Genomic DNA, 21,642 nt, shown 5'->3' with positions numbered 1-21,642 from the left:
GCTGTGTTTGTCTCCATGGACACTGCACCCAGTCTAATGGTTGTTTAGTTGAACAGTTGCCTATCCAATCAGACCAGTTGTTGGGAGAGCAGTTTGGTAGATGCTGGAGGACTGACAACTACACAATCCAATGAGGTTCAGGGGGGTTTGTTCCACTGTAGACAGTGCGCGCCAAGCTGTCTCAGGAAAAAGTCGTGTGCCAAAAGATCGACAAGGTTAGCAATCAATCGTTCTGCAGGATCATTCGAAAGAGACCAATGGGAGCTAGCAAAGTGAGAGAGAGTGTCCAATGAGAAAACGCGAGAGGCGGGTGCGTCGGGCGGATGCTCCGGAAGCCGAGAGATGCAGGAAAAATGGCGCCCGGCTCGAAATGCGAGAAAGAGAAAGACAAGCAACGCTGGGAGAGTGGCGGGTCCAAGCGAGGACGGCGGAAGGGCAACGTCTTGCGTCAGCTGGATCGGGTCAAGGTAAGTGATGCAGTGGCAATACCAAGGGTCGCAGGGTACCTTTTGTCCAAAGTGTGCATAGATATAGTGGTTAGCATGTGAGGTGAGTAGGGAGTATTTCGAGGGCGTGAGGCAGTGGCAATACCAAGGGTCGCAGGGTACCTTTTGTCCAAAGTGTGCATAGATATAGTGGTTAGCATGTGAGGTGAGTAGGGAGTATTTCGAGGGCGTTTGAACGGGGAAATGGACATTTCCTTAGAGGTGTGCAGGGTGGTATAGAATTGAATACACAGGGTAGAGGTGCTTGTATAGTGGCAATATGGGAGGGCTTGACTTTGGGGGCAGGAGGGGATGTTAGAAATACAACTAGGCAAGGAAAGATGGGGTGATAAAGGTGCCATTGGTGATCCATTGAGTAACTGGCACTGAGATTTTTTTGGGTTGCGAAGGATGGCTGAGAGCTAAGAGAAGAGGTTGAAAGGTAGTATAGTAGAAAGGGTCACTTTGCAGCCCTAGCATGCATTTTGTGGTGAAACGGTTATACGAAATATGCTGTCTAAAGGGATGGGGTATTAGGTAAAAAGCAACCACCCCCTTTCCCTTTCAGTCAGTGCAATGTAAATGGGTTTGGTTTTCTGAGGTGGTATGTTATTGTCATTGAATTTTGATGGACAGGTAATTTTATATGGTGATAAAGTCTTGAATGAATAGTTTTATATGCGTGTTACTCAGTACAGCTGAAGCTTGTAAAACACCGTTGCCCAAAACTGTCAATACATAATGGAGAGGTGATGATACCAATAGAAATTCAGGTAATTCAATGTGGTGAAAGCGCTTCTGAGTGCTACAGTTAACAGGGCTGTAAATGTCCATTTTTAAATTCAATGTTTGTTTGAAATTAGAACTTTTCAGATTGCAAAGGTGGTGTACTTAGATGGAATGCCTTGTTCAGGGTCACACAGTAACTGAAATGCAGGGATCATGGTTGGAATCCATGTCAGTCTACAGTCACACAGGTGGAGGTTTGCTTGCTTTGTGTCAAACACTTGTTAGGTTGAAAAATGGTAGGGCTGGGAAGATTTAATGTTTGCTGCACTTCTGGATGAATTAACCCTAAACTTACTAGTGTTTCTTTATAATCAAGTTAGCCTATGCTAAAATAATTAGAACAGGGAACTTTTATGAGCATCTTGTGCTAGTGGCACTTAGCAAAAAATATAGGCTCTGAGCATTGTGCATAACGTACTACATCTTTAGCCATCTTCACCACCACCAAATGTCTTCTGAATCCGATGTTTACATGGTGCCTATACAGTGACTGCAATCCTCTAGAACTAAACTTCCGTCTCTTGATCTAAAAGACCTTACCAATAGTGCTGAATTGGAAATTATAAAAGAAACTAGCCAATGTTGGGTAGCTGAACAAAGACCTGTCAACCTGCTTGAATAAAGAACAAAAGATTCTGTGAAGTTTGGAGCAGATGTCTTGGGGAACAAACAATTCAGCAGACCTGGCGCCCCTCATCATAACCTATGAGGAGCTCGGAAGAACATCTCATCATGGATATTCTTTTAAGTATCAGCTTAAAGAACGACGCAATAACAAGTGGTCCTGGTTGGATGAAGAATGCAAAAGGGTGCTTCTTACCCTAAAGTGTAATGAATGATCCAGCAAGTATTACATCGCGAAAAAACAAGCATTGGCAAAGCCAATACGTTTTGCCTATGCCAAATCCATTAGCTTTGACAATGTTTTTTTACTTGTCGCACAGCAGTTTACAATGCTGTACATCATTGCTTAAAATAAAAAAATAAAAGCATGACAACGCAGTGAGCATTGCTGTGTTAGTGCTTTGTTTACTTTGAAATAAAATAGGAAGTGAAGTAAGGAAGTGAGTGCGGGAGCAATAGAGGCATGAGGGGAGAAGTGAGGGAAGGGAAAAGGAAGGGATGAGGTCAGTGAGGTAGGAAGGAACGAAAAGAAGGGAAGGAGAGAGAAGCAAATCGACTGGAAGGAATACCTGGTGGAAGGAAGGACATAGGGCGGTGGGAGAATGGATGAAGTGGAGAAGAATGAAAGACTAGAGGATAGAACAAACAAAGGCAGGAAGAGAAGGGCTTTAGAAGGAGCCCACTCATGCTGGGCGAAGTATGTGCCTGATAAATTCATGGGCTTGGGAGCATGGAATGGGCTGCCATCATATGGGTTCCCTCTGGATAACATAGGGTTGGCATTGGAAGCTGGATACATCCTGGGTGCAGAAGTGAAGCAAAGAGAAATACTTTGTGTTAGAGTAGCAGGTCATGGTACCTGCGGCACCTGCGGCACCTGCAGCTGGACCGAGAGATGCTGCGCCCCATCCGTACTGGAGCAGGCATAACTGCAGCCTAGGAACACGTATAGCTCTCCCACCCTTACTAGAAGCAGATGGTGGTATGGCTCTACCCACTCAGCTGACCGCAGCTTATGATTATTTGTGGCCCTTGGAGGAAATGTCAGGGGATTTGAATGACAATATAAAACAGCGATCTAAAATCAAGCAATAGTGACTGTCCAGCACTCACTAAAACAATTAAACGTCTGAAAGGTAAATAAACAAGCTATTGTAAAGGACTTTAAAGTGTGCATGCACGCCTTCAAATAGACTCCTAGAGACTAAACATGCTACCTAAACTGTCCATGGAATGAATCAGGGCAACAAACCTGAAAGTCTTGTGTAGAAGTGCCCAAAAAATGTATTGCTTTTGCTTGCAGCTGGTGTATACAGCATTGACATTTTAATACCTAATCAAATCTGCAGTCTCTGTTCAAATCGGAACGTATTTGAAACATCTGTTTTGTTAAATTTACTATGTGAGAATTCACAAGTCATCTCTTTTAAGTACATTGCTTCTTGTTCCGTGGGGGGTAAAAACTTTCTCACGAGAAGTTGCTTCAATTTGCATAAACGTCAGTCACCCTAAATGGTGGGTCATTGTGAGCAGGTTTCTCTTTGGTAGGAGTTTCAGGCTAGCTGGTACCTACTGAACAGAACAGAACATAAGTGGGGGCTGCAGTGGAGCTCTGCAGCTGTCTGGCAGCCACCCTTCCTCTGCACTGACTCTTAGTGATGCAGTTGTGGGTGTTAGCTGGTTCACTTGAGCTGTTGAATGAGTTCCCCTCCCTGCACCACTCCAATGCGTGCCTTTTTAGGTCTCACCTGAGCCAGCGCATGCGCTACTCTGGCGAGAATTTTAGTAAGTGGGCTTTAAAAAGCTCCCCACACGCTTTTGGTTATGGCCTAAAGATTGCGGTTATGCGCACAGTTACACGCAGAGGCGCCATCTGGCATTCCTCTCTCATTTGTCATGGCTCATTAAGCGCATCGCTCGCCACTCGCCAGGCGTGCCTCCTTCTTTAAACACTTTACGCCCGGGGCGCGCGCACCACTCGCGTGCTTGTTTTCTTTTTGTCCAACATAGACGGCTGCGCCTTGCTTTTCTTCTGGGCAGTTAACTGAACTGTAAGTAGTGCGCACCCTTAATTTTAAACCATGCCAAATGTTGGGAGATGTAGCAGCATCCACGCTGATCTCCTAGCTCCACTGTGTGTTAGCAGTAAGACTGCAGCTGCAGGTCTGATGAGCTCCTCCTGAAGCCGAGCACATGCACAGCAAGGGAACAGAGCAGCGCGTGTTAACCAGAGTTTGCATTTACTTAACAGTTGCTGCAAGAACAAAGCCTCGCACTGTGGGGGGGGCGCTTTCAATTCAGTGGTTGCATTTGAACGAGTACTATCAGTACAGTCGTTAGTTGCCCACACTCATACAATGATGTACATATTTAGTAAAGCTTTGAACACTCAATCGTTCACAGCCCCCATTTGTTTTCACCGCCTCGTCTGCTTGCTAAGTAAAACACAGGGCTTCTACATGGAGACAAACCCCACTCGTCCCATTGGTCCTGTAACTCGAAGCTCTGCCACACTTTTCCACCGGGCGCCTATTAGAAGCCGCACATCGTACTGTTGCCAGCCGCTGCTGAGCATGGTGACGTAGGGAGCTCATGGACTGCTGGGAGTTCTCGTTGAGTGATGTCATCGCATTCTTCTTAAAGCTGAAGGGTGCATATGATCACTGATCTGCTGTCTATCTCTCTGGATTCTTAAACCCACAATGTTGTTATGCACTTTTATGTAAAGTGTACTAATGGAGCGATTTACATGAGCTTCAAATTACATTACACAATGTCAGATATATATATTTTTTAAACATACGTGGAGATTGTGATTTGCTCAAAATCACTAGGTGATGAGCATAAGTTAAGACTCGAACCTGATTCTCTGGTAAGTCAGCAGCTCTCTTGTCCACCAGTGTTTTGCCTGCAAAATAAACGTGCAGTGCTTGCTTTCATCTGCAAAGTTTAATTCTATGCTCCAGTTTTAAAAGCCTCTGTATATTGTGTACATTGAATTGCGCGGATCAAGAATTTTCAAACTGCAACCAAGCCATTTATCAATCTGCATTTGTCGTACCACAATGCATGATGGAAGTTTGAGCTATTGTAATATTATTATTATTTGCAACGCCAATAGATTAAACTTTCAGTTATGCGAGACCTATTGCATTGTAAATGCTTGTAATGCCATGCACCCCGTGACAAGTTTGCATGCACCATTTGTTAAGCTATTCAAACTTGCTAGCACTATGGTGTAATATGTTAGAATGTTCTTTAGGTATTTGTGATGTCATGGAACATCGAGGTGGATGAGTTGTTGGGAACATTACAACAGCTTGTTTTGCCAGCAACTGCGAGTGGGCTTTTTTGTGGTTATGTTTTCCTCCCACCTGCTTCCCTCCCTCTGTGTTGCCATCCACCTGCTCCGACTGTGTTGCCTTACACCCGACAATAAACAAAACAAGCATTTTCATAGCCAATAGGTCTCGCCTTTGGGACCTTATAAGAGTTTAGCCATGCAACAGTTGATGTTGTTGCACCAAGGATATTGTTCTGTACAACTAAACACTTATAAGGTCGCAAAAGCGAGACCTATTGGCTATGCCAATGCTTGTTAATCCAGACATCACTTTGGTATATAAATAATTTTTCATGTGTATTCAAAAGAAACTGCCCTGCAAGATGGCTGTCTTAAACCACTGCCACTCACACAGCAGGCACTGCATGGCAGCCAGAGTGAAATCTTTCCATTGTGAGGCAGTTTGGTGCCCGTAGTCAGTAGGTCTCACCAACATGCTGCATTTTCTTCACTCTGTAAGCCACTGCAAGCTCCCATCATACAAAGCAAGGGACAGTTGTTCTAGAGTCCGCAGTGAGTAGTTTTTGTTATTTACCTGCATGGTGACTTCCTCAAGCTTCCTATGTGGCAGCAGCTCCTTAAGCAGCTGCATCTTTCCTTCGCGATGTGCGTCATCCTAGGCACATGGATGAGACGGGTGGGACGTGAATGTAATGGGACAAACAATAAAAACATGCAGCAGGCGGGCACTCTTGAAATGTGTGCAGTGTCAGGGAGATTAAGTAAAGGGCAGCAGGCGGGCACTCTTGAAATGTGTGCAGTGTCAGGGAGATTAAGTAAAGGGCAGCAAACAAAACAAGTACAGCTCAAACGCTGTGCAGGAAAAAACCTTAAAAAAGAAGATCCACGAAAGCGGATAAAAAGGAGTACCTGGGCCGTGGGACACTGATAAGAAAGAGCACATGAAGAGCAACAGGTAATAGTATGCTACATTCAAAAGAAATGGAGGAAAAGTAAGTGGCAAGCACGCAAACGAATGTAAAGTAAGGGCGGGATGTAAGCCCCTTTTAAGATTTATATTAAATACAATAGATTTCACAAGCGCAGCTGGCGAAACCTAAAAAAGGCTGTCCAAGGTCAATCCATCTTAAGAAAAGGGAATTTAAAAGGTGGAAAAGTCTTCTTGAAGCTGCTGCAACAGTTTGTCCTCCTAGCTTTTAGTGGTAAACAGCATAGGTAGCTCGCAGTTTAACTTCAACTCAAATATTTACCTTAAATAACGGGTAGCCCACTGCAAGAAAATCTTTGAGATAGTCTTCGAAACAGCTAAGAAGTCTCATATCAAAGGATCGCTGAAGTTACTAGGAATGGGCTGTCCAACTGATTCACATCATCAAAAATAGCCAAAACAAATAAAAGGCTAAAAACAATAAATTACCATTTCCAATATTATTCTACCAGAGTGATTTACACGCTATGTAGAGTGGTGGTCACCTATTCTAGCTGATTTAATTGACATTCTTCACCATCAAGGCACATTTCACAGAATCATGGCAAACCAGCCTTATTTTACCTCTTTACAAACAAGCATTTGCAATGCAATCAGTCTTGCTTTGGGACCTTATATGTATTTAGCTATGCAGCACATTAGCCTGGGTGCTGAAACATCTACTGTTCTTTAATATGGAGGTAAAGTAAGCACCAAACTGTGTGACACGCCAGGTATGGGAACACATGGAGAGAAATATTGCCTTTCAGCGGGAAATAGTATAGTTCAAAGCTCTATTTTTAATATAAAATCTGGTCTTTCAGTGGTCATATCACTGATAATACAAGATTTGAAAAAAATATTATTGTCTACGGGTGCTTGTGGAAGACTACTTCTATGGACTGGGATCTAGAGAATGCTAAAGTGATTCTGGTATTTTACTGACCTCTTTTGGTCGTTTTATATCAAGACAATTAAATAGAGGCATTTGAACAGAAAAAAGGCCCTAAGAGGAAGCAGACAAGTCCTAGGACCGATATCCAGAGCCCACAAAGTGTGTGTGTGTATATATATATATATCAGTGAAAAAAACATAGGTTTCACACACGTTATAGTTAGCTGGACATTTCACTCGTAAAAAACCAATGAAATTCCCCCGTTATAGTTAGTTAAGCTAACTATAACTCGCGCACCCACAATCCACTGCTGATGACGTCACATATTACATCACTCATGACATGGTCAGTGACATCACTCATGACATCACTGATGACATCATCCAGTGAATGTGTATTTTTCTGAAAATTAAATATGTTTTACATATGTATATCTCACGGACGATGGAAGAATAAATGGGTATATGTGTCTAAATGGATGATTTGTTTTTGAAAAATTGATTGTATAACTGATTAAGTATATCTTAGTGAATACATGGCTTACTGAGTAATGTTTAAATATGTAATTATCTGTATCAGTCTCTCACTTTGTGTATAAGTGGCTGCATGGGTTGGTGAGTAGCTACATGGGTGTTTATATAGGATATTAGGTGGTTTTTTGAGTATCAGTCTGAGTGTCTGCATGGTTCGGTGGGGGGTATTACGTAGTGCATAGGTGCATGAATGAGTGACTCACTGGTTGTATGTGTTGAAGACAGCATGTGTGCAGGACTGTATGGGTGTGTTAGTGAGTGAATGACTGTCTCAATAGTGTCTTTATGAGTAACTACATATGTTTTAAACTAGTATATGTGATATTGATGTATATGTATATTGAATAGTATATTGGTGTATATAAGTGAGTATATGTGAGAGTGAGAGATTGAAAGAGTTCCTGTATGAATAAGTATGTGTTTCTATAAGTGATTGTTTAAAAGACTAAGTATGTGTAAGTTTCCGTAGAAGTAAGTGTGGTGGTGTGTGTATAACTGTATATGCAAATAAATCTATGTTTGATTCTTTATTTTCATGAGTAAGTATGTGTGTCAGTAACTCTGTGGATGAGTGGCATTGTGTAGCAGGATGTATAGGTGTATGAGTACATATGATGAGTGAGTACATGTATGAGTGACTGTACAGGACTGTTTGTGAATGAGTGGATGTGTATGTGGATCTTAGAATTACTCAAGAGGTTGTTGTAACTGGTATTGGTATGTCCATTTTTTTGAAAATTTTAGTCTCTATTTTTGAATGTGTGTTTCAAAGGTTTTATTAGGGTGAGAGGAGGTCTGCCACTCTGTCACAAGGATGATGTCATTTGAGATGTCATCAGTGATGTCATGAGTGATGTCACTGACCATGTCATGAGTGATGTAATATGTGACGTCATCAGCAGTGGATTGCGGGTGCGCAAGTTATAGTTAGCTTAACTAACTATAACGGGGGAATTTCATTGGTTTTTTACGAGTGAAATTGTGGAAATGTGGATTTTCCTGATCAGTTATGTCCCCTATCTTGGACCCCAACGGTTCTATGTGCATGTCACAAGTACATGTATGTCCCCTCCAGTTCCAGTTTCCAAACGCAAACATATGTGCGTCCACCGCCAACATGTTCTCTGTCAGATCCGCCATCAATGGGCTGGATATTCGATTCCTAAGTATGAAAGGCCACCGACTTTATATGGCTAAGTTACTCCATTTTTACAGTTCAGGCAAGTAGGCCCGATTCTGTCCTCAAGCCTTTCCCTGCTCTCTGTCTCTGACAGCTTCAGCTTGAGCTCGCATCTGTATCCATGAACTTTGTCCTACTCCCTGTGCAGCTAACGGTGCCTGCCTCGGCCAGTTTTGCCTGCCTGCCAAGAAGCTGTATTTCACCTTCGAATTATCTACTTTGCTCTTCGGCCGATGCATTCCTGTCCAGTGATTTAGGTAAACATTTCCTCTAAGCTCACAAGCAAAGGACTCGGCCTTTCCGTCCTCCTGCAAGTAATTCATAGCCCTGTTGCCATGGAAAGTTTTCTGCCCCTCGCATCTCATATAGACACTTAGACGCTTGTACACGCACACACAGTCAGTATAGAATAGATTCTGTCCGAGAGTCTTTTCTTGTGGATAACATAGTTCTCTAAACATAGGATGTTAGATATGATTTGGGATTAGGTTGACTTGACCCCCCAGACTTCTCGTCTCCACATGTAGAGCTAAATGTCAAGTCCCCTTCACCCCCTAGTTGCACGTCAATCACACGTCATGCTGCTGCGCGCGCATCTATGTTAAGTATTATCTTATAGATCCACCTATGCATGATAATCAGAGCCAATCATGTTTCTTTCTGCTCCTTATTACGCCTAGTTTCGATTACGTACCACTATGTCATCTCTCTTATCAATTGTTACGCCTTTTGCATTCATTTCATTGTAATGTATGAACTATAAAAGTTACTTCTTGTCAATAAAGTATTGTACTTCACTTCCTGAACCCTCGTGGTGACGGAACCTGAAGGCCGCCACTCGAGTCGGCCATTTTGGAATAAAGCCCATTCAGAAAATCTCTTATACCACGGATTCTGCCTCTTGTTATTCTGAGCTATTTTACTTTATTTTAGATTCCGCATGAAATTCAGTCAAGGTAAAAAAGAATATTTACCACATAATGGCGCCCGAACAGGGACACTTTCTCATCTCACGCGCCGGCGGTGCGTTGCAGGCCCGGTCTCCTGCCACAGCTGGACGGACCATAAACGCGTACCAGCAGGATTTCCTGTAAGCTCCCTCCGGTCAAGCGGGGGCGACTGAGGCTGCGATCAACCCAGACGAGGCGGTGAGAAGTGCGAAGTATCCCGACCAGAGCCTAGCTGAGAGAGCAAGATCCGAGGTATACAGAGGCCCACCAGGTTTTCGAAATCCCGATGTCCAGAGGGTCCGCTGTCCGCAGTCATCGAGTCCCGTTCATTCTCTGAGGCCTTCCGTTTCAAGGAGCTACTCGGTGAGTACCATCGCCGGGGAGGCGTGTTGACAGCACATAGGTTGTGCCGGTCAAGACGGATTTGGGTACACAAATCCGGTCTGCACTGTTTAGCAGTGTATATGTACTGTTTAGCAGTATATCAAGTATTCCGAAGTATCTAGTTATTGTCAAGAATTCTGCTTGGTGATTAGTCATGCAGACTGTCATCATCGTCGGTCATTTTTTTAAATGTTTAATGTTTAAATGTTTAAAGTGTTCAAATGTCTTGCATATTGTGGTATGAATGATTGTTCATTGTTCACCGTTCATTATTGTGTTTTCCGTATTAAGTGAATTCAAGAGTAAGTATCAGATCAGTTGTCGAGATGCCGCTCTTCTCGAAGTTAAGACAGATTACTACCAGAAAAGGGGTGCTCGAAGAAGCAGTTCCTATTCCTCCTAGGGACACCCCAGGGCATTTTATGTATCACAAGCATGGCTTAGATGCCATATTGTTTCTTGATCTATGGGTAGATTATACCAAGGGATTGCCGGAAAGTCAAAGGTGGCCCGCAGCGGGAACCTGGGATGCAGAGTGCATCATGAAAGTGGAAGAAGAGTTATGGAAAAGAAAAGTCAGACAGTCACAGAAAGACGCTGTTGAGTTATGGCGTAAAGAATCTCATAGACGTACAGAAAAAGCACGTAGACAGGAAGAGAGGAGTAAAGAGAGTTCAAAGGAAGTTCAAGAAAATATATTAATTGAGGAAGGTATCCGAGTAAAATCAGAACAAGTAGATAGACAAAGAAACGCTCCTATGAGTGGTATGTATCCCCTCCTAGCCGAAGGACTACCTAAGGCTGTTCCAGAGAGGCCAAAAGACTTGCCACCCCCATTATTTCCAATTAAGGTACATCCAAAAGGGCATCCCAGAACCGCAGAAGATGTTTTTCTTTCCTCATATCTAGATGACGCAGCTCCCGAGTATGCTAACCCCACACCACATAGACCGTCTGGCGGAGGGGTTCAACGTCAGGATCAGGTATCTGTCCCCGTGCAACAGCAAGTCCCGACGCGAGCTCCGGCAAGCACGTCTGTTTCCGCATCTGTCCCCGCAGTCGATTCTACAGTGGTATCGACACCTATAGTTGCTGTGTCACGTTCGACGAATCCATTCACACCCGACGCCCCTGAAGGGGCCACGGGAGGTGCAAGCAATACTTTTACGCCACCTAGAATAAATAAACTTATTTTTCAAGAATCAGCGCATTCACGTACACCCAAATTCGTAAGTGAACGTACGCTTAAGGAACTCCTTATAGATTGTAGATATGACCCGGTGGTCGGTAAAGAGGACGAAATGGTCCTGGCATCATTACGTATCAGACGAGCCGCAGAGTATTTAGCGAGGTTACCAGGAATGACTACGCATCTAGATAACATATATCATTTTGTCCAAACAGGGCGAGACCCAGAATGTATTAACAGAGCTATGGAATTCCAGAAAGTAGAGATACAGGGGGAACTGTTACGTTTCCTCATAAACTGCGTGATCAGAAATCAAGACCGTCCGGGGGTAGACCCGAATACAATGCTTATTCTTACAAGATGGAGCCAGAATATATCAGAAGGGAGACACGATAAGAAAAACTGTATAATAGCCATGTGCCGAAAAATCCGTAGAGAAATAGAACGCATTCACGAAGAAAGATTGGAAACAGACGAGTTCGAGCAAGATGAAGTCTCCGAATCAGGGAATTCCGCAAGACAGTCAGAAACCATAGCATACGTAGGCAGAGGAAGATCCTGTGATAATACTAGATGCTTTTCTGATCCCATACACGCTGTATGTCCAAATAATAGCAGAACGTATCCGACGCCTGTAATAAATTTAAAATCTCCTGAACATCTGTTCCAAGCCGCAGATAAACTACTACGAGAACGAAGGGGTTACCACCTCCTCGATTCCATGGATGAGCAAGAATTGGCCAGATCAGCCGTTCACTGGATTGACAGTCCTGAAAAATACGGTGATGAGACCGTAGCACACACGTTTTTTAACCTTAGTGCAGATGAACAACGTTTAGCTGGAATCTATATGATTCAGCAACTCCTTATATTATATAAGAGCCAACATGCTGACCCTGGTCCTTTACCTCATATATTAACGGAACTACTCACGAACAGATGGAGAGGTTCTAGTAACAAGTTGATTAAAGAAATATTAGTGTCACGTAAACAGTATGTCCTTTTTGTAAATCCGGATTCTTTCCCGCTGCCCCGCAGAGACAGAACGCCGTATTATATGGATAGACAAAATCCCTTACGAGAAGTGCACCCAATAAAAGGCGAAGACAATGAGTTTCACCGTGTATTTGTATACACACCCATATCAAAAATTGAATTGTTAGAAATGAAGAAAATAGTACCAAGTCATGACAAAGACCCAGCGGGTTTCCACCGAGAAATTAAGGACATGTTGCTGATGGGAGAGTATACCTATCCTGATATTATGACGATATTAAAGGTGCTCTTACCTGCTGGTATTTATGAAAAACTGAAAGAAAAAGAGTGGGAAGTGGGAGACCAAAAGATAGATTGGACAGCATTAGAAACAGAAGAAAAGGCCCGAGCTGCAGGTTCAGGGCTCGGGGATAAAGTCAAAGCATTACCAGGTTTACTAGTACAAGTACTGCCACGTTTGTTAACTACGAAAAAGGAAGATTGGGGTGCAATCACGGCCTGTAAACAAAAGCATGATGAAGACACAAGTGACTATTATGCCCGATTTGAAAAATGTTTTGGAATAAATAGTGGTATAAAAACAAGTAGTGAGTCGTATCCACATTTATTTGTGACAAAATTAGTAGAAAATGCATTACCTCCAGTAAAGAATAGAATATTGAAATTCGAGAGTACCTGGCAAAGTAACACTCCGTCACAAATGCTACAAATGTTACAGTATCATCACAATAGAATTAGAGATGAACAAGAACACGAACAAAGACGTATGAAAGATACAAAAATGAAAATGCTAGTGTCTCAGACAGTACCGGCTGAAGGACATAAAAAGGGTATGACACATTCCGATTCAGCAGGACCTGTAAAAGGGACATGCAATTATTGCAAAAAGCCAGGTCATTACGTACACGATTGTCCAGTTTTAAAACACAATATCGCCATAGGTAAAACACAAGAAAGATCACGGCCACTCAGACAAGATCAGAATGAACAAGGAGCTATGCCACATTCCCAGGCCATGCCAGCCGCACAACAGCCAATACAGTTTGTGCCAGCTGCACCACCGTTGCCTGTTACTGCCACACAAACCACCACACGACAAATGTATCAGACTGCACAGTATGAATATCCTGAGTATCAGCGTTACGCATGAACCAGCCTAGAGAGGGAAGTTGACTTACCGCTTATCGAGATTCCTGTAGATCAAGAAGGACCTTATGTACATAGTGAATTATTAGGTCAAGATAGAAAATTCTTACTCGATACAGGGGCAAGTCGTACAACTATAAAACGTAGTGAAGTTCCAGGGGCACCCCTCTCAGGCTCTCAAAATGTTTCCCTTGGTTTTTCAGGAAAACCTATTGTTAACGAAGTATCTCAGCCTCTTCCACTTACGATAGGACCTTTGACACGAACTACAGATTTATTGCTTACTAAATCATGCCCGGAAAATTTGTTAGGAATTAAAACTCTGAAAGCCCTAGGAGCCATAATATGTTGTTCTCCGGGAGGAATAAGGTTGTTTTTACGTGATTTTAAAGGTCACTATGTGTCTAGAGACATGGATCCCCGACTACAGACTTTACCAGCACATCTATGGGCACAAGGCCCTACTGATGTTGGTTGCATGAACATTACACCATACCGAGTTACACTCAAGGCAGGAGTGGTATTACCACGAATGCGACAATACAAGTTACCGCAAGATGCTGTAGTGGCTTTGCTGAAAATCATTGATGAGTTAATTGCCCAAGGAGTAGTTGTAGAAACAGACTCCAATGTATGTAATTCACCGATAATTCCGATTCTTAAACGAACTGACCCTACTGCTCCGCCAGTATACCGATTGGTTATTGATTTGCGGGAACTAAACAAGTGCATTGTGCCACAATTTCCTGTGGTCCCCGATATATCATCATTATTGACAGCAATTGATTCCGAAGCAACATTCTTTACTGTAATTGATCTCAAGAATGCCTTTTTTAGCGTCCCAATAGATCCGGAAAGCCAATATTTGTTCGGATTCAGTTTAAATGGGCGCAGCTTTAAATTCTCACGCGCTCCCCAAGGATTCACAGAAAGCCCCAGCATCTACAGCCAAGCACTGAAACGAGAACTTGACAGTATCCACATGCCAGTCAATACTGCACTGCTTCAATATGTCGATGATCTGCTGATCACCGCGAGAAGCGAACCTGAATGTGAAAAGGCTTCTCTGACAGTTTTACATTTTCTAGCTGACAAGGGGCACAAAGTGTCTCCCTCTAAGCTGCAATTCTGTGCCCAGCGAGTTATTTATCTTGGTCACTCGCTGTCCAAGGAGGGAAGGCAGCTTACACCAGATCGCATCCAGTTAATTGCTAACATGTCAATACCCCAGACACAAAAGGAGGTGCGGGCTTTCATAGGCCTCACTTCATATTGTAGGCAGTGGATCCCTCAGTACGCATTTCTAGCAAAACCACTCATTCAGTTAACCACACAGGAGGCAGCCACATCGACTGTTCTCCCTTGGACTCAGGAACATACACAAGCTTTTGAAAGCTTAAAGGAAGCTTTATGTCAAGCACCTGTTTTAGCAACACCATGTTATAGCAAACATTTTACACTCTTTGTCACAGAACGCGAAGGTACTGCTTTGTCAGTACTCACACAGGAACAAGCAGGATCACGCAAGCCATGTGCTTATTTTTCCAGTACATTAGATCCCGTAGCTCAGGCTTTGCCCGCATGCCTGAAATCAGTGGCAGCAACAGCTTTAGCAATCAGACAAAGCGATGCCATAGTGTTAGGACATCCATTGACAGTACAAGTACCACATGCAGTAGAAGTTCTTGTGAACCGAACACAAACACAACACTTGACCATAGCAAGACTTACCGGTCATGAACTGACATTGTTTCAGCCACACATAGAGATCCGACGGTGTAATACATTGAATCCTGCTACACTATTACCCGTAATTGGAACAGACCCACTAGCTCATGATTGTGTTGAAATTATTGAAATAAAGACGAAACCTAGACAAGACTTGACAGACGTTCCATTGTTAGATCCAGACCTGACGTTGTATGTAGATGGATCGTGCATGAGAGCAAGTACAGGAAACTTAGTGGCCGCGTATGCAGTCACAACAGACACTGAAGTTATTGAGACAAATTGTATAGATACTTTGTCAGCCCAAGCAGCAGAACTTATTGCTCTAACACAAGCCTGTATTCAAGCCACAAATAAGAAAGTTAATGTATACACTGACTCACGTTATGCATTCGGAGTTGTACACGACTTCGGCGTGCTGTGGCGAGAGAGAGGTTATTTAACCTCCCATGGTGCCCACATTCAGCACGGAACCCTCATTCATGCCTTGTTAGACGCAATACATCTACCAACTGCCATATCGATTATGAAATGTAAAGCACACACGAAGGTTACTGATATCATTTCTCAAGGCAATGATTTAGCTGACAGAACAGCTAAACAGACTGCTCAGAATCGCACATTAGACATGACAAAGCCAATAGTTCAGACACCAACACAGTGTATGACAATTAAGGATCCCGCACTTGACGTAATTGACATACAGACACATGCTACTGCAGAGGAATTAAAGAAATGGACTGAACTAGGAGGGATCCAGACAGATCAGGGATGGATGACGAAGGAGAAATCTGTATGGTTTCTTCCTGACTCTATGGTCCAGGCCATTATAGCTACAATTCACAGCCCAGCGCATTTAGGAGAGAAAGCTATGCTAGATAGCATTCAACACATTTGGTTCAACAAACATTTACGAGCAGCAGCTAAACAAAAAGTCCGTACCTGTATGATATGTTGTCAGTTCAACCCAGGAAAAAGTGTTCCCGTAGAACAGGGTGGATTCCAGACTCCTGATCATCCTTTTGAAGTGCTCCAAATGGATTATATCCAGATGGAACGATGTCGAGGATTCAAATATGTTCTGGTAGTTGTCTGCGCTCTCTCCCGATGGACTGAGGCGTACCCAGTATCAGATTACACGGCCCCGACTACTGCCAAACAGTTAGTTCGAGAATTCTTCCCGCGGTACGGTTTACCACGTGTTGTATATTCAGATAACGGCCAGCCTTTCTCATCCGAATTAATGAAACATGTCTCACTTTTGTTGGGATATCAGTGGAAATTCCACTGTGTCCGACACCCCGAGGCAGCAGGTCTCGTGGAACGACATAATCAAATTTTGAAAATCAGATTGTCTAAAATATGTAAGGAGAAAGGTGTTGACTGGATAGTAGCATTACCAGTTGCACTATTTTACATAAGAATGGTAGCACACTCTCGAACAGGGCTATCCCCGTATGAGGTGATCTTCGGAAGACCACCAAATATGTGGGGGACGCCTATACCACGTAAAATAACTGATGTTAATTGTAATATGCTGACAGATTACTTGGCTTCCTTGATGTCTGCACTACAATCTTGTCGTTCACAGGTAACTGCAGCTTTTCCTGACAACACTGAGGTGAAACCCCATGACGTTGCTCCGGGGGATCTGGTGTTTGTGAGAAATTTTGATCGGAAGACCCAGTTGGAGCCCAGGTGGAAAGCACCGAAGCTAGTCCTGCTGACCACAAGAACAGCCGTGAAAGTTGAGGGCCGCAAGGGCTGGATACATTCCAGCAACATTAAGAAATTTCATGGACTATCCTCGGATATAGACACTGTGCCCCGCACTCCCTCACAGACTGATTCAAAACTTCCTTTTGTTGAACAGAATGACTCTCAGTGCTATAAATTAAAGCTTAGGCCCAAGCAGTCGAGCAATTTGATTGTTTAGGTCCTCTCCAAGGTGAAGCGGTTGAATTGTCTCCGACATGTATCCCTTGGACCTGAGTAGAGAAAATACCCGAGAAATGTTGAAACGACAGGCGTATTGTAAATCACTGCGTAGCTACTGTATGAGGACATTATTAATTTTGTTTTTATTGAGTGTTTTAATAATTATTACGAGTGTGATTTTGCACATATATCATCCTATTTCTAGACATGTTTATAATGTTGCTGCTGAACATTCTTTTAGCGACCTACCGCCACATGAATTATCTTATAGACTTGCGCTGCGCAATAACACTTTCATTAGTATGTTACATCATTCCCATCAGACTAGTAATGCCACCAATTGTTGGGTGTGTGGCCGACTCCCTCCCTATCAGAATAACAAAGGAGTTCTGCCTTTCTTTCCACATCCGTTCACACACAATGGCTCCTGTGGAGCATGGTTTAGTTTACTAAATTCCATAGACCCAGACACAGCAGTTTATCAACAACATTGGATATGGGGAAATCTGAATCTAGTTTTATTCAAAGTCTGTCATCCTAATAAGGAGGGTCGCCCCAGTAGAACAGGAACTGATCTAGAAAATGAAGTGTATAAATTAGGTAATTTTACACCTAATCTTATGATTCTGAATGTCAAATCCGAAGTTGAACTAATTCTGCCCACTATGTCAGTATTTTCAGTTAAGGGTGAATTATGTGTAAGAAAAGTTGGTTCCATACATATGGGCCATAGCCAATGCGTTACTACAGTAGAATATAGTGATCAAGGTAAATCTTCATTTAGAGCTTCTCGCCATTCTTACTTTATATGTGGTCAGACGGCATATATGCGTCTGCCTCTAGATTGGGATGGTACCTGTTACATAGCATTCCTTCTGCCACCTGTTTTCCTAGCTCCACCTGATTATTATCGGAATGTTCATTTAGTACACAATAGAGAGCGAAGAGATCTCCCAGTTGTCGATTATACTGAGACGGCATGGGACAAGTATGTAGATTTCAATAAAGGTATCTTTCCCTATATAGGTACAATATCTAATAGTAAGCTGATACGTAAACTAACCAAGACTCTCGAAGCTGTAGTAAACGAGACTATAGCCGCCCTAGGCAATCTGACAGAGGAACAATCAGTAATGAGAATTGTTGTTCTCCAGAATCGTCTTGTCCTTGACGTCATCCTGGCCGATAGGGGCGGAGCTTGCAGGGTCATCGGATCCAGCTGCTGCATATTCATACCAGAAAATTCGCCATCTGTATATAAAGCTATAACACGCCTTCATAAGATTGTGAGCCAGATACACGAAAATCCAGGCACTTGGACGTGGTCCGGGTGGTTTTGGAGTGTGATATCAGCCTGGGGATGGAGAGTTCTATCCTTCCTAGGTATTGGCCTTCTTATGCTCTTCAGTTGTTGTTTATGCCTGCAATGTGGACCAGCGATTTGTGGTCTGTGTGCCACATCATGCATTCCATATCAAGGTTCTCGTTCAAAATGCCGAAAGAAGAAGGAAGAAGAAATGAGGCTCCATGAGCAAATCGATGGAATGATGAAGATTGATATCTCTTGAAGGGCAAGTAGGGGACAAGGAGGGAATGTGGAAATGTGGATTTTCCTGATCAGTTATGTCCCCTATCTTGGACCCCAACGGTTCTATGTGCATGTCACAAGTACATGTATGTCCCCTCCAGTTCCAGTTTCCAAACGCAAACATATGTGCGTCCACCGCCAACATGTTCTCTGTCAGATCCGCCATCAATGGGCTGGATATTCGATTCCTAAGTATGAAAGGCCACCGACTTTATATGGCTAAGTTACTCCATTTTTACAGTTCAGGCAAGTAGGCCCGATTCTGTCCTCAAGCCTTTCCCTGCTCTCTGTCTCTGACAGCTTCAGCTTGAGCTCGCATCTGTATCCATGAACTTTGTCCTACTCCCTGTGCAGCTAACGGTGCCTGCCTCGGCCAGTTTTGCCTGCCTGCCAAGAAGCTGTATTTCACCTTCGAATTATCTACTTTGCTCTTCGGCCGATGCATTCCTGTCCAGTGATTTAGGTAAACATTTCCTCTAAGCTCACAAGCAAAGGACTCGGCCTTTCCGTCCTCCTGCAAGTAATTCATAGCCCTGTTGCCATGGAAAGTTTTCTGCCCCTCGCATCTCATATAGACACTTAGACGCTTGTACACGCACACACAGTCAGTATAGAATAGATTCTGTCCGAGAGTCTTTTCTTGTGGATAACATAGTTCTCTTAACATAGGATGTTAGATATGATTTGGGATTAGGTTGACTTGACCCCCCAGACTTCTCGTCTCCACATGTAGAGCTAAATGTCAAGTCCCCTTCACCCCCTAGTTGCACGTCAATCACACGTCATGCTGCTGCGCGCGCATCTATGTTAAGTATTATCTTATAGATCCACCTATGCATGATAATCAGAGCCAATCATGTTTCTTTCTGCTCCTTATTACGCCTAGTTTCGATTACGTACCACTATGTCATCTCTCTTATCAATTGTTACGCCTTTTGCATTCATTTCATTGTAATGTATGAACTATAAAAGTTACTTCTTGTCAATAAAGTATTGTACTTCACTTCCTGAACCCTCGTGGTGACGGAACCTGAAGGCCGCCACTCGAGTCGGCCATTTTGGAATAAAGCCCATTCAGAAAATCTCTTATACCACGGATTCTGCCTCTTGTTATTCTGAGCTATTTTACTTTATTTTAGATTCCGCATGAAATTCAGTCAAGGTAAAAAAGAATATTTACCACATATTGTCCAGCTAACTATAACGTGTGTGAAACCTATGGTTTTTTCACTGAATTTGCAAGGTTTTTTAAATGCTAATTCCTAACTATAACGTGTGTGAAACCCATGGTTTTTTCAGTGATTTTTGTATGGTTTTTTAAATGCTAATTCTTATTAAACGTGGTTTTTTTTTTTTTTGCAAGGTTTTTTACTTTTTTTTTATTTTTACTTTATATTCTCTTTAAACACTATGCTTAAATTTTAAAAATTCTGCAATATAATATTTTTTCTCATTTTTTTTTACCAAACAGGTAAGATATATTAGTATAACATAGTGATTCTTTTTTTCCAATTTTTTTTTTTTTTTTTTTTTTTACGTGCGTGTACAGTAAGCTTACGCTAAGCGTACGTTTTGCGTAATGTACGTAATATTTCTACTCTTTTTGCGTATGGTTACGCAATTTACGTAGACGTGCGTGCTGCGTACGCGGCGCGTAAGCGCATACGATACACGCGCACGTTACGCGGAAGTGTTGGGGCGTGCCTGTTGTGCGCGTGTCTTTTAAACGCGCATGCGTACTTTTACCGTAAGCGCTCCGTAAGCGTAACGTACGCGCACGGTGGGTCATGTGATCAAGAAACAAAACTTTTGATTGGTTTAAAGTACTTTCAGTTCTAGAACTCTCCTACACCACACCCATTCCCCTCATTTCTGCTTGTGATCCCTTAGGAGAAGGAGCTGAGTTGTCTTTGGGATACGATGGCAGACCAGCACTCCTCTTCTGAGAGTGAGGCTAGCAGCACCACCATCAGGCAGAGAAGGAGGAAACAGAAGAGCTCTATTATATGGGAGTATTTTACGTTTCCTGAGGGCCAGAAAAAAGTAAATGCTGCTTTAGTGACTTGCAAGCTTTGCCAGCGTGTACTTTCTAGAGGTAATCCTAACAAGAAGTATTCCTTCGGGAATCACACTATGTTAAGACACCTTGAGGATGTACACCCTAGGACACATGCTCGACATACTGGAGGAAACCCTTCAGTAAGTCGACCAAGCACATCCACAGCAGCTCAGCCGAGTCCATCTTCGGCAGCTCAGCTGAGCCCTTCATCCGTGGGGGGAGATTCACCTTTTTCTGGTCCTCTGGAAACTAACCATCGATTTGCGAGGGTTACAATGCGGTGCTCAAATTGCCATGGTCTAATTGTTCGTGGGGAGACCAGTGTTCCCCTAATTAACAACAGAATAGACCAGCACATTTGTCCTACCAGCTAATATTCCCATTCTTTCTTTCCTCTGTCCCTGCATGAACACAACGGCTCTTTTAAGAGCCAACCTTACCTCTCAACTTTTTTAAATTTTTTCTTAAAAACTTTTTTCTTTTTTTTTTTACCGTACGCGTACGGTAAGCGTATATTTTTTTTTTTTTTTTTTTTAAAACACTAAAAAACAATTACCACATTACAAGGTCCTTGAGGGATTAATAACGAAATACTGAAAATCTGTTTGAGGAGAAGTGGAAAAAAGGGACCATCAAATTTCTGACTTACCTGACCCACCCAAAAATTTTCTGACTTACCTGACCCACCCAAAAATTTAATTATCAATTTAAATTTTATTGAAATTGCTTGAAAAAATGGTTTTATTTTTCGAAAATTTTCTTTCTCAATCTGAAAAAAAAGAAAAAAGTATTAATATTTATTAAAACATTTTATAATACAGTACACGTATTTACATATTTTCCAAAAACAATTTTTTGCCATTTTTTTGCTGTTTTCAGAATATAT

General features: G+C 42.6%; 1 protein-coding gene across 2 annotated transcripts in view; it reads left to right on the top strand.

Annotated features, from left to right (window-relative positions):
- The first annotated feature begins 227 nt into the window (after positions 1-227).
- The window catches only part of DCAF15 (DDB1 and CUL4 associated factor 15), a 255,057-nt gene continuing 233,642 nt past the window's right edge, over positions 228-21,642 (top strand). The window contains exon 1 of one of the 2 annotated variants that reach the window (XM_085600481.1): positions 228-467. In XM_085600481.1, the coding sequence (XP_085456607.1) occupies positions 324-467 (144 nt within the window). In that variant the 5' untranslated portion in view covers positions 228-323. The remainder of the gene's footprint in view (positions 468-21,642) is intronic. The other variant, XM_085600482.1, reaches the window with a different exon arrangement.

The sequence above is a fragment of the Triturus cristatus genome, chromosome 4_2 (genome assembly GCF_964204655.1).
Source record: "Triturus cristatus chromosome 4_2, aTriCri1.1, whole genome shotgun sequence".
Classification (NCBI taxonomy): domain Eukaryota; kingdom Metazoa; phylum Chordata; class Amphibia; order Caudata; family Salamandridae; genus Triturus; species Triturus cristatus.
The sequence above is the reverse complement of the archived record's forward strand: the minus strand, read 5'-3'. Positions and strand labels throughout refer to the sequence as shown.